This window comes from Prorops nasuta, unplaced genomic scaffold (assembly GCF_024137725.1).
Source record: "Prorops nasuta isolate Cenicafe-Biocafe unplaced genomic scaffold, Cenicafe_Pnas_1.2 PNAS00013, whole genome shotgun sequence".
In the NCBI taxonomy this organism is placed as follows: Eukaryota; Metazoa; Arthropoda; class Insecta; order Hymenoptera; family Bethylidae; genus Prorops; species Prorops nasuta.
The window spans coordinates 826,447-844,772 of record NW_027116810.1 but is presented as its reverse complement, the minus strand read 5'-3'; the positions used below and the strand labels follow the sequence as shown (position 1 = coordinate 844,772).

Sequence of the window (18,326 nt, the reverse complement as noted above, 5' to 3'; positions counted from 1 at the left end):
TGCTGTGTGTAATTAATGAATTGTCTGTTTTGAATTTAAAAAATGCGTTTTATAGAACAACGAATAACAAAACCAATTTATAATTTAGATTATAAAACCATTAAAGAACATCGTAGACATGGTGCTTTATTACCAAATACAATACGTGGAATTATTTGTGAACCATCAAATTGTGGTAAAACTAATGTTTTATTAAGTTTAATAGAAAGTCCAAATGGTTTAAGATTTGAAAATATTTATGTATATTCTAAATTTCTACAACAGCCTAAATATAAGTATTTAGAAGAGGTTTTGTCATCAATCAATAATATTGGTTATTTTACATATTCGAATAATACCGATGTTATATCGATAAATGATGCATTACCAAACTCTATTTTTATATTTGATGATAAAGCATGTAACAAACAAAATCTTGTGAAAGAATATTTCTCTATGGGTAGACATTCTAATATTGATAGTTTTTATCTGTGTCAAACATGTGCAAAAATACCAAAACATTTGATTCGCGATAATGCAAATTTTTTAATTTTATTCAAACAAGATGGGACAAATTTAAAACATATATATAACGATCATGTAAATACAGACATGTCTTATGAAACATTTTTAAAATTATGTAATCATTGTTGGCGAAATAATTATAACTTTTTGGTAATAGATAAGGATAGTTCAAGTGTTGAAGGACGTTATCGTAAAAATTTTGATCAGTTCTGTGTGTTATAATAGTGGAGATATTTGATTTGAAAATCAGTTGATTTCGTGTACGCCTGTACATTACATTGTTCTGTAAATCATGGATTTTACCAATAAAAAAGTTTTAGCTAAAATTGCGAAAGTAAGTCGAGTGATTAAAAAAAAATATAAGGATTTAAAAATGGGAATAGCAGATGCTGAAAAATCTGCTGAAGAAGCATATAAACCCATAGTTGAGTCATTAAAAAAGTTAGTTCATAATTCATTACAAGTGAAAAAAGAAAAGAAAAAAAATGAAGAATATGATGATGAAGAAGAAATGGAAAATACATTGGAGGTGGATAAAAAGAAGAGGAAAATAATGGAAAGGAAAGTTTGGAAAATGTGTCAGATAAATCTCTTGCAGAAAAATCAATAATAGACCAGTCGATGTTAGTTGATGATCCAGAAGTTTTTTTCGATACTCATAAGAGTATTGAAAATTTATCCTTTGAGTATATTTAAAAGTTTTATAATAATAAAAATGTTAACGTTGATCGTAAATATGGATTGTATATGAATCCTATTTCGAATCAATTAATGTTAGGAAATGTATTATTTAATACCGATGAAAATGATGATATTATTATTGGTGAAAATAAATATCCTGGTACACATGGACTTTACGAGCTTATTTTCATGAAACAGCCGAACTTATACACTAAGGATGATGAGAAGAATTATAAGAAAATACTATTAAAAACTAATGCATATCGACGAAATAGGTCATCTGAAGATCAAATTAAAGGTAGTAGAGGTAGTAAATATAAAAATATTATTTCTAATTTAATAACGAAAAAATCCGCAACAAAATCAACAACATCAAAAACATTATCTGGTTTATCTGAAAATCAATCAAGAACAACAGCATCTAAAAAATTATCAAGTTCATCTGAAAATCAATTAAGAATAAGAGTAGCTAAAACATTACCAAGTTTGTCTGAAAATCAATTAAGAGTAAAAGCATCATCTTCTTTGGAAAATTCTACAAAACAGTTAAATACAAGACAAAGATCACAATCATTTTCGGGGAGTGAATTTCAATCATCCTTATATAAACCAAAAAATTATTTATCTAGTGATGATGACGATGATGACAACGATCAAAATCAATTGATACCATCTTAAATGTTATTAAATAATCATGTAAAAGATTATGTTTACTGGGACAATCCAAATGAACTTGTCGATAGATGGAAATTATTAGTAGCATCAAAAAACGCTGGCCATACTAATCATGATAATGAAATCATATCTATCATTGAAGAACTGCGTGAGGATGGTATCATTGCTTAAAACATTATATTCTTGAAAAATGTTGTCAGTGTTTGTTCATAACTCAACGAAGCAAGTCATAAGTTCGTTTTATAGAAGTAGTGAGAATGTCTATTAATAAGTTTGGTGGTACTAGTGATAGTATTAGTAGACATAAAGATCATTTACAGTATAAAAGAAAAAGAGAAATATCAATGAATTTCAATTATTCAGAGCATTCTTTCGACGCTCAAAATAAAAAAATTATTAATGTATTCGATCCTGAGAATATTAATGATGCTGTTACTTTCAAATATTTATATAATCTAATTTCGGAAAACAATGATAAAATTTATCAATATATTCATAAGAATACCCTTTCAAAGATTAATGAAAAAGATGTTGATCTTCGTAAACATATACAAAGTGAATTACAAGATCTTAATACTAAAATATTCTCACAACTTAATAGCAAGATCACAAATATTGAAAAAATTTATTCAATAATTGAAGGAAAATTCAAAGATCTTCGCGATCACATATTAACTGAAATAAGAAATCTTTCACATGAAATAAATATACGTCACGAGACGAATGATATCAAGTTAAATAAAGTAAAGAATCATATTTTAACATATTCAAACGAAGAATTGACTAAATTAAGTAATTCCTTTAAAGATTTAAGAACAATAGTTAATTCAGAGATAAATAATTTTGAAAAAACAATAAAATCCTTAGAGATGAAAATTGATGAGAAAGCGAAAGTAATGACTGAGGAAGAAGTTAATGAAAAAATAAATGCACTTGTGAAAGAATTTAATGAGAAACTAAAAGATATTAATAAACCAATGAAAACACAATTACTAAAAGAAAATCAGTCTTTCTCTGGAACAGGAATAATGACTTCAGGATCAACTCCACTAAAAAAAGTTATACCTGACGCCAAAAACAATGAAAAAGAAGAATAAATAACGTAAGTAAATTTAAGGATTTTTTTTTTTTAAGAAGAATAGTAATGAAAAGAGTTTTGATTAAACAACAACAACAACAATAATAATATCTACAATGAGTAAGGAGAAAGTTCAACTAGTAAGAGAACTTCATAGATCAGCAAGAACAAATTTTCCACGACGTCGAGTAATAATAAAAGGATATGATGATTTATGGCAAGCAGAGCTAGTTGATATGGGAGCTTACACTCATTAAAATAACGGTAATCAATATATTTTGTTGTTATTGATACTTTTTCAAAATATGCATGGGCAGAACCGATAAAAAAGAAAACAGGAAATGAAGTGACTTAAGCATTTAGAAAATTTATAAAAAGTAGAAAACCAGAAAACTTACAGACTGACGATGGTAAAGAGTTTTATAACAAAACATTTCAAGATTTCATGAAGAAACATACAATCAATCATTATTCAACATATAGTATTATGAAAGCAAGTATTGTTGAACGTTTTAATCGAACTTTGAAAAATGATATGTGGAAGTTATTTACAATGAATGGAAGCTATAAATGGATTAATATTCTTCCAACAATAATTAACGACTATAATAGAAGAAAACATCGTACTACTGGCATGAAACCTATTGATATTAATGCAAAAAATTCAACACATTTATTGAATACGATGTATAGTAATATCCCATAAAAAACAAGCTTCGCTTATAAAAATAGGACGGCAAGTACATAAGTCGTATCTAGCATGATTGAAATATAGTAAAATAAAATATTTTAATTAAAAATAAATAGTGAAATCCAAATGTTAGGTAAGTATAAATTTTTACCATGGCGAAAATTGAAATTTGGAAAAAAGTAAACAGTAATACAAAAATTACTTGCCAGGCCCGTAATATTCATGTGCAAGTCACTATCTTGCTATATAAGCGTTGCTTCTCGTAAGTTAAAAATGTGGCTATTTAATACGATTGCATACAACGGGCCCGGCAAGTAATTTTTGTATTACTATTTACTTTTTTCCAAATTTCAATTTTCGCCATGGTAAAAATTTATACTTGCCTAACATATGGATTTCACAATTTTTTTTAATTAAAATATTTTATATTACTATATTTTAATCATGCTAGATACGACTTATGTAATTGCCGTCCTTTCTTTACAAGCGAAGCTTGTTTTTTATGGGATCTTAGAACGTTTTGTAAGAATATAGGAATTAAAACTAAAAATTGTTTTAACTAATTCAATCTAACAAAACATTTTCCAATGTTCTCATCGTTCAATAATGTAAAGCTCCAATTCGAGATATTTATTTATTAATCTATTAAATAAAATACAACATATTACAATGATGAGTTCTTATCATAATTATACTTTTAGAGGCATTTAACATAGGATTCAATGACTGTTTGAATTATATTTTCAACATCTTATACCCAAAATCACCTTAAAACCTTTAGCTTTCAAAAATTTGTTTATAAATTTACCTTTAAATCCATCTTTTTCTTAGGTGTTACTCTCACTATCACCTTTGCATTATGGCTCTTTCTCTGCTAAACTAGTGACATTTATATATTCTTTTCATTAATATAAACTGTAAAATATATACCAGTTAATGCAATGGAAACCTATGTTTTTTAGGTATACTGCTTTCAGTTTCCTGAAGTTACACACTGTATGCTGTATTACATGTGAAATATTGAAATCATGAATTCCTTTCATATTTACAAATCTACATGATTTTATTATAATTTTCATCAACTATGTGATTTTTAATTTCAAATTTGTATGGCCAAAATCTCTTGCAAGCACTTCACTCTTAAGGATTTTCTTATAAATTAACTCATATTTATCCATCATTTTCTTAGCTGTTTCCCTACACATCAACTTTGAATTATGGCATTTTCTCCAGCACACTAGTGCCATTTATATTTTCCTTTTATTAATATAAATTAGGAAATACACCAATTCATACGATGGATGACTCTCATCTTTATTAAATATACAGCTTTCAATCTCCTAATTTTATTCACCGTATGCCTCATCACATGTAACATATTGAAATCATGAATTCTTGTCATATTTACAGATCTACATGAGTTTGTTATTATTTTCATCAACTATGTGATTTCTAATTCCAAAATTGTGTACCCAAAATTACCTGCCAAGCACTTCAGTCTCAAGGATTTTCTTATAAATTAATTTATATTTATCCATCATTTTATTAAGTGTTACTTTCAACATCAACTTTGAATTATGGCACTTTCTCCAGTATACTAGTGCCATTTATATTTTATATTCATTAATATAACCTTGGAAATACACCAATTAATGAAATGGAAGCCTCATCTCTTCTTAGATGTACATCTTTCAGTTTCCTAAATTTATTCATTGTATGCCCCATCACATGTAAATAATTGAAATCATGAATTATTATCATCTTTACACATCTATATGATTTCTATAATATTCATTAACTATTTGATTTATATTTCTAAAATTTTATGCCTGAAATCACCTACAAGCCCTTCACTTTCAAGAATTTGCTTAGAAATTGATCCCTTTTTTTACCTTTTTCTTAACTGTTACTCTCAATATCCACTATGAATCATGGTTCTTTTTCAAGCAAACTATATAGTGCCATTTGTATTTTCTTTTCATTAATATAAACTAGAAAATATATAAATTAATGCAATGGAAGCCTCCCTTTTGTGGATATACTGCTTTCAGTTTCGCAAAATTATTCACTGTATATTCTATTGCATGGAACATATTAAAATGATGACTTCTTTTCATGGTCTCATTTCTAAATGATCTTATCATTATATTTATTATTTAATTGACTTATATATTTCAAAGAGTTTATTATGCCAAGAATCACTTGCAAACTTTTTACTATTAAAAATTGGCTTCCAAATTTTTTAATTTCTCCACCTTTTCCTTAGGTTTAACTCTCAACATTAACTTTTCATTATGGCTCTTTCTATGGTAAACTGGTATCATTTCTGACTTCTTCTATTAAATATTGCAGCTCAAGCCTGCACAATGACACAATAAACACGTTATTGTAATTCAATCTGTAATAAAATCTCACTAAGTACCAAAAAATATATTACATATTATATTATAAAATTTAATGTTATTCTTATAAAAAATTAGATTTGAATAATTTTTTTGGAGATAATAATAATTTCTTTCTATTCTGATTAGGGAAGCGTAGATAAATATTTGGTTTTAATACTTTTTTATATTATAATTGAATATTAAATAACGATTAGAAAATATTCATCTACTTTTCATTAATCGTAGTAATAAGAAAGTTTGATTGTCTCCTGGAAAATTGTTTATATACAGGGTGAGGCACTTAAGCCGCCCCAGAATATGGATGCAGAAAGGCGCGTATCTCTTCACCTATAAAAGATATTCAATTTTTGCATAGAACCTTTCTGAAAGCAAATAACAAGAGGCTTCGAAAATGTCCTATGGAAAAATTGAATATCTGTTATAGTTAAAGAGATACACTTCTTTCGGCATTCGTATTCTGGGGCGGCTTAAGTGCCTCACCCTGTATATAATAAGCAGAAACTGTCATTGTCTCATGGAAAATTATTCTTATATGTTTTTTAACCTATCGGGCAGTTGAAATCCATATGAGTTTAAAGAAAAGAAAAAGTTAAACATGAATTTTGTTAATGACTTCCATACCTGAAATTTTAGCATATGTTTATCAAATACCTTAACAATTTCTTTTAATTAATATGCTCCTGATAATCACCGATGCACATAATTGTTGAAAGTATACTTCTTCTTGGCACAGTGTTGAAAATATATAAATATTAATCTTACTTCATCCGGTCAGCTCTATCACCAGCAATGAAATTGTCAATGAAAATGTTCTGTCTCAATTTAATCTGAAAAAGCAATTTCACAAATACCAAACAATATATGACATATTATATTGTAAAATTCATTTTTATCTAATCGTTGTAAACAGAAACTTTATTATCTCCTGGAAAATTGCTCATATACAAGATATAACCTATCGGGCAGTTTAAATTCATATGAGTTTAAAGAAAAGAAAAAGTTAAACATGAATTTTGGTTAATGATTTCCATACCTGGATGTTTAGCATATGTTTATCAAATATTTTAAAAATTTAATTTAATTAATATACTCCTGATAATCACCGGTACACATAAATGTTGAAAGTATACTTCTCCTTGGCTCAGTGTTGAAAATATGTAAATTTTAATCTTATTTCATCCAGTCAGCTCTACTATCCTCAGCAATGAAAATAGAAATGTTCTATCTCAATTTATCTGAAAAAGAAATTTCACAAAGTACCACATAGTATATTAACATCCAATATTGTAAAATATAATGTTATACTTATCTAATAATTGTCGACACCTTATGTCATTATTATTCGAATTCATTTAACATTTTGAAAATTTAACACATTCATTAACATAGCAATGATTAACCTCGCTGTATTAAATGTAAATAACCTCACATTACAATTGACAGTTAACAGTAATCGCCGGATTAATTATATCGATTACATCGATTTTATTTTATAGTTTACAACACTGGTTTGGTCGTTGAGTTTAACCAGTTGGCAACACTGAGAAAAAATGAAGTCATTTTTCTCTTAGCGGCCAACTTCAGCCCGAGATATACACTCTGGCTGGAGAAGAAGAAGAAGAAGATTATGAAGGAAAATCTTCATTTTTGATATATATATATAGCTAACAGAGTATGAGGTCTCTGGACTGCGTGAATCAATTTTGATGTTCATGGGCTCAAATAAAAGCTTGTTCAAAACTATTTTAAGAAAAGCTTTACTTTAAACATGACAATGGATTATTCATGGAGATAAATTGGTTTGAAAATTGGGACGGCCGAACTAGCTGTATAAGAGAAGTAGTGCTCGACGGCGGTATAGACATGTCTTTATCTACTTTTGTATGTACTTGCCGTCGAGACACTACCGTGTCTCTTGATTCACGTTGCTCAACTACCACCATCGTCGAGGTCAATGAATTTCGATCATTTCTTTCGATTTTTTTTCGAATTTAGTAATTTTTTTATTTTTTTCATGAACTTTTTGCACTTTCCACCTTTTCACAAAATGTGCGAACATTTTCAAATTTCGATGAATACAGAGACAAATGAAGTTTACGAATGGTTCCATTGAAAATCATGATTAAAAAGAAAAAATTGTTCCGTCGCAGATAAAAAATATTCCAAATCTAGACCTCCAGTACTTCTGTAGTACAAAAATAAAAGAAATGACAGTATGCACCAATAACGAACCGAGTTCCCAAGGTATATCGCGAAAGCGAAAAAAAAGTTATTTCGAATTTTAAATTTTTGTATTCAAAAACAGTACGGGTTAAGAAAATATTGACAAGAATATAATGCTTTTAAAATTAGCTAAAGAATATACAAGAATTTTTTGGAGCGGTTTGAGCAATTTTTCGATTTTGCAAAAATTGTATCAATTGCAAAACAAAAAATTAATCGCAACCCGTTAAAAAAATTCAGACATTTTTTTAAAGATTTTAAGAACATTTTCCTCTTAGCACTCTGCTGACAAGTTCCTCGTTTACTAGGAAAAAATTCTTAAATGTGTTGGCAAAATTTTTGCGGTTTGGGCGACATTTTGAAATTACCGAAACGAAAAATTAATTGTTAAATAATACATTCTTTAAATGCAGACATTTATTCCACCGGTTAAAAAGGTTCCAAGTTGATTGCTAAAGGGAAAGTTTTTGAAAATTCAACTTCAAAAAAAAAGAAAGAGTGGAAAAGTCATGTTTCTTTGTGTTTAAACGACGTTTATTCATAATTTACAATATTGTTTAGCAATTTTCAATGCACCAACGGAAAGAGCAGATTTCAAACATTAAAAACATATACCTCCCAACTATTTCTAACGCTTGTAGCATAGTTGTGACTGGTGAAAAACCGATACACGGTGAGTGGCATTCTCGGACGAAACGGGTTAATGTGAATCATTGGGTGTTAACGGGATCCCTCACGCGTGCTTTACCGACAGTACAAGTTAATAAACAATTCATTTAATAAAAATCAAATGCGAAGCAAATTGCATAAACGGGCTTCTTTACGACAAGGTGCCAATTCTAACGAATCAATCGAGCTTAAAAAACTGAAATCGGATGAAGAATAACGCTGTACCACTGTCCCGCGTTCTTGAAGTGGAAATAACTAAAAGTAACCTCTTTTCAAGAACGCGGCACAATAGTACAGCGTTATTTTTCAACTAATTTGAGTGTTTTTTAGTTCGTTTGACTCGTTAGGACTGGCAAATTGTCCTACAAACGCTCGATTGTTCAATTTGTTTCGCATTTGAATTTTATTAAACTAATTGTTTATTGACTTGTACTGTCGGTAAATCACGCGTGAGGGATCCCGTTAAAGGGGAAGTGTAGAAGTAAGCATCATAACGAAAATACCCACCCTTCACGATATAATCATTATAATTTTTTATTGCTGTTTATTTTTAGATATCAAATAATCAAGTTCCTGCAACTTTGGAAAATGTATAAAACATCGTTGGTAGCTGTGTTATCTTTTATTGCAGGTAATGAAAAAGGTAGAAATTTTGTAGTAAAATTCAGTAAATTCATAATAATTTTCTTATCTGTTTCATTTCAGTTCAAGCTGAGAAGTGTATTGCCAGGGATTTTGGACATGGGAGTATTGTATGTGTCTGTAATGCAACATATTGTGATTCAACCCCGATTATGATACCGGATATTCCGGAAAAAGGAAATTTTTACTGGTACTATTCAAGTAAAGCTGGAGATAGATTACAGTACTCTGAAGGAAAAATATCTGCAGTACAATACAATGGCGTGGTTATTCAAATAGATAGAAAAATAATGTATCAAACAATTGAAGGTTTCGGTGGAGCTTTCACCGATGCAACTGGAATAAATTTGAAAAAACTCAGTAAAAAAACACAAAATATTTTAATGGAGTAAGTACTTACTAAATAAAAATAATATTATTTGTGAATGAGTTTAATTAAACATTAGTCTATTAAACAATTTAAGATATTAAAATCTGATATTAAAATTTAATCTGAATATATGATATAATTATAATATACTAGTTGTATAAAATATCTCGAAACACCTGAATTTCTTTAATACTAAGCTTTTTAAAAGAAACCTTTGTGATTTCATACTATACTCTTAATAATCTATAGAATGGCTATACAGATTTGATTGGAGGAAACATTTTGAAGGATAAAAAAAATCACCTTGAGTTTTTAAAACAAAAACCTTGTATTTTACTATACAGGGTATTACAGCAAACAAGTTTTTAATTTTAACCACATATAGTTGAGACTAAACTAAGTAAAAAAGTCCTATAATATGACATCCGTGAAAGCATCATTGCTGAGATAAATCAATTTTAAACTGATGGATCAGGGCTTTAATTCAACGGAAAAATTACTTTACTCTTATTTTAGTTGACTGTTCCCCTTCAAAAAACAAAAGAAGTTTGTACTTCTCCGCCGATCCGTATTGTCGTACACGCATGTACACACACGCACGCAAATACACCGATCATTAATATTACCTCCTAATGTCTTACATTTTTGATCATAATGCTTATGAAATTTATTTCCTACTTATTTTTAATACAATCCTCGAAAGCACCCATTTGGTTAAAAAGTCTGGAGAATAATACGACATTATTTGTATATTAATTTTCAAGTCGTTTTATCTTTTCGGTGATGCGACATATGAACTGGTTTAAGGTAGTCAAAAAATAAGTATTATATTAAAAAAGCTATTTTAAGAAATCGTATTTTTTTGAAAATCTTACTGTTTCGTCAGATAGAGCAGTTTATTCCATCATTACAAGAGCAAAATGACCGGAAAATTGGTTTTCAGGTAAAGCCATAGTCTTGTCTCAAAATTTCGGCCTAATAAGTGAAGAGCCTGAAGGATTCGTTTACAAATAAATAAGCCTTTTTTCATTTTATGAAAGGAAAAGCTACAAAATTAAGAATAATTTTTTGTTAACGGGAATCCGTATACCGACGTTACAGGGCAAAAACTATTTCGCATGCAGTGTCTTCATTTGTTGACGGATTGTAAAGTTATCTCATGTTTTTGGAAATGCCAGAAGCTTATCTACTAAGTTATGTTGGGAAAATTAACAAAAAATAAAAAAAAAGTTTAAATAAATATATTAACATTATGGAGAAACAACACATGAATCGGAAAATCCCCGCAACGTACTTTAGTAGATAATGTTTTTGCGTTTCCAAAAAATTCACAAAAATGCAAATCCGTCAAGAAATGACGCTGCTGCATTTGAAATAAATAATGTAAGAATTTCGTATTGACGATTTCCCGAACACGAAATTCTTCTTTTATTTATTTGCAATGGAGCATCGTCATTTCTTGACGATTTTGCATTTTTGCAGACTTTTTGGAAACGCAAAAACATTATCTACTGAAGTACGTTGGGGGATTTTGCGATTTATTTGTTGTTTCTCAATAATGCTAATATATTTATTTAAACAAACATTTTTTTTCATTATTTGTTAATTTTCCCTACGTAACTTAGTAGATAAGTTTCGGGCATTTCGAAAAACATGAAATAATTTTACAATTCGTCAACAATTGAAGACATTGCATGTGAAATAATTTTTGCCCTGTAATGTCGGTATACGGATTCCCGTTAAAGGCATCCCTCACGCGTGCTTTACCGACAGTATAAGTCAATAAACAATTCGTTTAATAAAAGTCAAATGCGAGAAAATTGCAATGACGGGCTTCTTTATGACAAGGTGCCAATTCTAACGAGTCAATCGAGCTTAAAATAACTCAAACCGGATGAAGAATAACGCTGTACCTATGTCCCGCGTTCTTGAAGTGGAAATAACCAAAAGTAACATCTCTTCAAGAACGCAGCACAATGGTACAGCGTTATTTTTCAAATAATTTGAGTGTTTTTAAGTTTGTTTGACTCGTTAGGACTGGCACATTTTCCTATAAACGCACGATAGTTCAATTTGCTCCTCATTTGAATTTTATTAAACTAATAATTTGTTGACTTGCACTGTCAGTAAAGCACGCGTGAGGGATCCCGTTAACGGGATCCCTCAAGCCTTCTGTAGCCAACATTACAGAACGAAAAACGAGTGAGAATTATCCAGCGTTATTTTTCGACGGATTTTAATGATTTTGGCTTGTTGGAACCGTTAGGACTCACACCTTGTCATAAAAAAAGCCTTATTTTCCAAAAAAAAAAAAAAATAAAATTGATTAAAAATTCGCATTAATAATATTAAAACGCAAAACAAATCGAAAAATCGGGCTTCTTTATGACGAGGTGCCAGACCTGACGATTCCAACCAGCCCAAAAACATTGAAATGGGTTGAGAAATAGAGCCGTACCATTGTCCCGCGTTTTTGAGGTGGAGGAAAACCAAAAATTTTTAGAAAGGAAGCTAGCCTTCCGCCCCTCTCGCGGCTCACAATAACGTGTTCCCCCACTCCAGCATCGAAACTTACTGCGATGCTCTCCTCATATTTACGTTATTCCGCTATCTGTAGCTATACACATATTAATACCGCTAAAATGATGTTGAGAACATTTCATCTTGCCGATATAATGATATTGCTAAAAATGCAATTATCATTTTGAAATAAAATTTGTAACGAAGTTCCTCGTTACGTATACGAGATACCAAATAAAGAACATAAAAGCTACCGAACAGTGGTTATTATTAATCCCAACGTTACCGACTCGTGAGATGGGCTCACGAGTGGATTATAGCTAACTTCAATGATAGACCTAGTTGACAGGCAGAGGCCCGGATGAAAAGACCGGCGCTCCAGGAATCGATGTCCAGATTGTCCTGCGAAGTAAGGCAGGGCCATGCCAAACAACCCAGGCAACCTGAGAAAAGGAGAAGCAGCCTCGAGGAGTCCTAAAAAGAATGACCATGTCTATAAGTCCCCACGAGGAGGGGAGATAGAACATCGAGTCTGGCTTGTACGCTGGTTACGCGCTTCAAGCAGACTGCGCGAATATCGTGCGCAGACTGCCATAGCAGGCAGTCGGAACGCGACCATGGGACTGGGCTGATGTGTCCGTGCGTGCTGGTTAGCGCGTGACGCGGCACTCAGACAGCCATGGGTCCGTTCACGTACGTGAGGCGTGTGCTATACGCCAGCCTGCACGTACGTCATGACTGGATACCGGCCAATATGAATAGTGGGTTGTGCAGGGGCGTAGTTAGCCCGTTGGAATGTGTCCCGGTGCCCTCCGTAATCCCATAGGCTTGCGCTATGGCTGGACGGGCCGCGAACATTGCTCCCGTGGTGGTCCGCTCCTGGCAAACTCTATGCTTGGCAATGATACCGCATGTTCCTGCACTCCTCATCACCACCTGAGTGTGGGTGATGAGGGATAAATGTATACCTCTCAGCAGATACGACTGCGAGGCCCGGACTTCCGCAAGGAGCCCTCCCCTCTCTCCACGACCTAGCATACTGGACGACCCTGGCTACCGCTACCGTCCAAATGCATGGCAGCAGAGCCGTATGAAATGCATGTGAAAGGGAGTCGAAAGACTCACAAGATAACGTAGGGTTGTTGGCCACCCAACTGACCAACTGGCACCCTGGTATCGATAAATTAGGACGGGCGAAGGTAATATAAGACCCGTAGTGTGAGTGGCCCCTCACACTGACGGGAATAACGTTACAAATTGTAGAAAAGGAGATTTTCTAATGCTTGAAATATAAGACATACGGCGAAACGCGGGACAATGGTACAGGCGTATTTTTCAACAGAATTTGATGAGACTAGTAATTATTAAAGCCATTCTTTATGTAGATTGTCCTAAAGAGCTCGCATTTTCGATAAAGCTTATAGTTTTTCAGCTATGAACGATTGAAGTTGCGCGACACACAAATACATATTTCTTCTCTCGCGTAGATCAGCTGTTGCGCACGTCCATCTTCAATCGTTCATAACTGGAAAACTATAAGATTGATGGAAAATGCGAGCTCTTTCGGACAATCTACACGAAGAATGGCTTTAATTATTACTAGTCTCATCAAATTCTGTTGAAAAATACGACTGCACCATTGTCCCGCGTTTCGCCGTATGCCTTATATTTCAAGCATTACGAAATCTCCTTTTCTACAATTTTATTTCAAAATGATAATTGCGTTTTTTGCAATTTCATTATATCAGCAAGATGAAATGTTCTCAACATTATTTTAGCGATATTTATATATGTATAACTACAGATAGGGGAACAGCGTACATATGAGGAAAGCTTCGCAGTAAGTTTCGATGCTGGAGTGGGGGACGACGTTAGTGTGAGCCGCGAGAGGGGCGGAAGGCTAAGTTCCTTCCTAAAAATTTTTGGTTTTCGTCCACCTCAGAAACGCGACAAGGGACAATGGTACGGCTCTATTTCTCAACCGATTTCAATGTTTTTGGGCATGTTGGAATCGTTGGGTTGGCATCTCATCATAAAGGAGCCCGATTTTTCATTTGTTTTGCGTTTAAATTTTATTAATGCAAAATTTTAAACTATTATATTTTTTTTACGTTTTTTGGAAAATACGGCTATATTTATGACAAGGTGCGAGTCCTAACGATTCCAACAAGCCCAAAAACATTGAAATCGCTCGAAAAATAGCGCTGGGCAATTCTCCCTCGTTTTCCGTTCCGTAATGTTGGCTACGGAGGGCTTGAGGGATCCCGTTAATGCTGTAGATTATTATTCGTAGTCCTTGCACGTTCTTAGGTACGAGAAGATTTCAGATAAGTTAGTAAATACTTATGCTTTTCTCTTTTCCAGATTATTATGATTTGCTTGGTAAATTGTAAAATCTTTCATTTTGATGACCATATTAACTTCTAGTCACTATAAACTAGAATCAGGTCCAGCAATTGGCTAGTTTTACTGGCAAGTCCATTTGGGGAGACACTATGAAAAACGGCAAAAACTTTGGACAATCTACAGCATAAAGAAAAAATTATTCTTAATTTTATGGATTGTCCTTTCATAAAATGAAAAAAGGCTTATTTATTCGTAAAGGGATACTTCAGGCTCTTCACTTATTAGGCCGAAATTTCGAGACAAGACTATGGCTTTACTTGAAAACCAATTTTCCAGTCAGTTTGCTCTTGTAATGATGGAACAAACTGCTCTATCTGACGAAACAGTAAGATTTTCAAAAAAACACGATTTCTTATAGTACCTTTTTTAATATAATACTTATTAATTGACTACTGTTATGTCCTTAGTTGTGTAGTAAACTCAGGAACAGTTTTTGTTGTGGGCTTCAGCGACCACTCCCTACCAACTGGTAGTAGTTTTGGGAAATTCGATGAAGGATTCGTGTAGAAGGATGCAACACTTAGTCAAAGTAGACTTCGATGATTTTTAATGGTTTTTATTTATGAACCGTAACAAGTAAAAGAGAGCCTTGCAAGTCTGATATTATTGAAGGTACAATTAGTACTTCCTTAAAGACTAATCGAGTTAGTCGACGCCGGGTCCTGGATCGTGATCCACGGAGAAGGCTAAGCCAATCAAAACGTTTTTAAAATGAATTTATCCTATCTTTGACCAATAAGAATTAAAGCATATATCTTAGAGTGAGTGGGAGGTAGAATTCTCTCACCGACTTGCAGTCGCACGATGCAAAATGCAAACGGCAACAAAGGCTGCAGATTCTAGCATATGGGATTACATTAAACTATCTTATTTCTTTTAATATAATAATTTTAATTTTTCGAAATTAATTAGTTAGGGACGTTACACTTTTTTCCTTAAAGATAGATCGTCCTCGATCGTTTGTTTTAAGAGTTTAATCCCATAAGCCACAATGCTGCAGTCCATAACTTAATTCAAGAATGATTACATGCTTTGATTATAATGTATTGGAATGTCGATTTGTGTCGCGTAACTTAATAGTTATTAAGCTTACAAACAGTAGGCTAGAAGCGTAAGGTTCGCTTTGGGTATGCTTACATTTATACAAAATGTTTATGATGCGCTTAATTTTATAATCTAGGGTATAGATCTTGTGAGATAGGTGGGTTAAGATGAGGACGTTCATAACGAGGAATTGGTTGCGATTGGTCTTCCCGAATTAGATTATAGGACTTGTTACCTCGTCTCGGTTCGACGGAGGGGGAAGTTGGAGAGGTGTATATTATATTTCCCTGAACGTTTTCCGCAGGATTTTCCTCATCGTTTCTGGCTCTTCTTGATTTAAAATATACCAAAAAATTAGCTAAAGAGTCCCATATGGCGGCGAGTAACCAAATACTCCAACCCACTACTGAGTGGATAGCGTAACCGTTGATAAGCGTACTCAAGGCAAATTTTATAGTCCTAACTATCGAAAGATCCCTAGTAGCGCAGCGCTATAAGTCCCAAATGAGTGTATAAAATTGAAGAACTTGTCCCACGATTTTTGTATTTGGCTCTGGAGTATTGCTTCATCTAACAGGCTATTAATTCGTAAGTTATGATTACCGTCAATATGCCCTGTAGCTTCGCGAGAGATAGTGTGAATTATGGCGGGCTTTTCCATTGGAAACATAATGTTTTCATGAAGTTTTTGAATATCTTGATTGGAATCGATTCCGCTCGCGGCTAAATTAAAAGGCGACTCATATGTGAATTTTGGAGAAGGTGATGCAGTTAGTTTCGAAGGAGGAATTGCCCTACTGATCTGCGGCGTAAATTCAAGCCACGTGTTATTGATTAAGTAAGTAGGCGCAAGGATTTTATTGCATTCGGTGTGATCTCCGTTTTGTACTAGTATTTTTGTTATGGGGGTCATAAAATAACTGTAAATTTCCTTAAAAACTGGTAATTGATTATAGCATTCGACGGTTTCTCGTAGGCTTACTTCCGCCGGTAAACATTTGATTACGCGAATAGTGTCTCCGGTTCTAATAGATGTATATCCAAATTTGCCCATGTATAAATATGGGAAATAAGCAGGGTCCTGATATTGATAGCCTAATTGAATTTTAAGAAGTTCATTCTTAATTTTACATTGTTCTAACATCAGTAAATTGTAAAATTTAGCAATTTGGTTTCTCATCGTATTCTCGACATAGACTATTTTGGAATTTACTTATGATAGGATATCCATATCTCGTGCAGCTAATGAGGTTATTCTGGAGAAAAATTTCCCGTCTTTATCGTCGATTATAAATAGAGTGGGGTGTTCAGTTTTTTGAATTTTGTACCCACATACCATCTGATAGGTGCTGACAGCTAGGGCGAAGGAGGTGTCATCTATAGTTATTGAATAGATTTCTTTACCCAACTTTTCTAAAGTATCCCCCTTGATATTTTCCGCGGGGCCCTCATAGAGTACATTAAAATAGGAGAATTTACATTGATCGGGCTGAATTACATCCCAATATGTGTTACCACCTTCTGTATCCAGGCAGTGACCTTCGAGATAGATGCAACGAACTCCAGAGCGCAGTATGATTTGATTCGACATTAAATTGATCTGAGCCTCATATTCTAATATCGTGAATTTAATTACTCCGGTGACGATGACGTTATTCCAAGACCCGTAGTAGTCCGAATATCTTTCACTTTGGCAATTGCCTTCGTTAGTCACAGATCCGGCGAACGTCACGACACGAGAAGTAGTTCCGTTAATTGGGATTTAGTTGAAAATAATGTTTTTCCCATTATACATGTTGGTATGAAATATTTTTAGACAAGCTGCACGAGAGGTATCCTCTATATATTCCGCGAGTCCTAAGTTTACCATAGAAATATGGGAGTGCATTCCACAAAGATCAATCAATCTTTTTACTTCGATTTTGCATTGTTTGGCAGGTATCGAATGGAAATTTTGGGACTGTAGGAGTTGGATTTTAGTTTGGGTGACCTTAGGTTTCGGAATAGGTTCAACGCATTCTTCTAATTCTATTGCACATTGAAATTACTTATTTCCGTAGTTGACGTTCCACAGTCGAAGGCGATGAAACCTGAGCATGATCTAATCGCACACAGCGACAGCGTGACAAAAACTGCGTGGTACATTGTCACCAGAAAATGTTATGCTACTTGATAAATGCTACTTTAACTCTATCGCAATGAACAACCTTTTTCTTATTTAGACAATTCCATTTCTATATTATTACATTGTGGAATGACCTTGATTACAAGATAAGGTCCCTTATAATTATCATCTAATTTTCTCTGTTTAGCATTATTTAGGAGATAGACATATTGACCAGGCTCGAACGCAACAGGATTTTTATTTCTATCATATCTTTCTTTCGATATTAACTTAGATTTCTCGAGGCGCGTACG

The 18,326-nt window shown here is 32.7% G+C and overlaps 1 protein-coding gene across 3 annotated transcripts in view; it reads left to right on the top strand.

Annotated features, from left to right (window-relative positions):
- The window catches only part of LOC136777994 (lysosomal acid glucosylceramidase-like), a 232,896-nt gene that overhangs the window by 112,208 nt on the left and 102,362 nt on the right, over window positions 1–18,326 (top strand). For all 3 annotated transcript variants that reach the window (XM_066734585.1, XM_066734584.1, XM_066734587.1), the window contains 2 exons: window positions 9,481–9,557; window positions 9,632–9,956. In XM_066734585.1, the coding sequence (XP_066590682.1) occupies window positions 9,481–9,557; window positions 9,632–9,956 (402 nt within the window). The remainder of the gene's footprint in view (window positions 1–9,480; window positions 9,558–9,631; window positions 9,957–18,326) is intronic.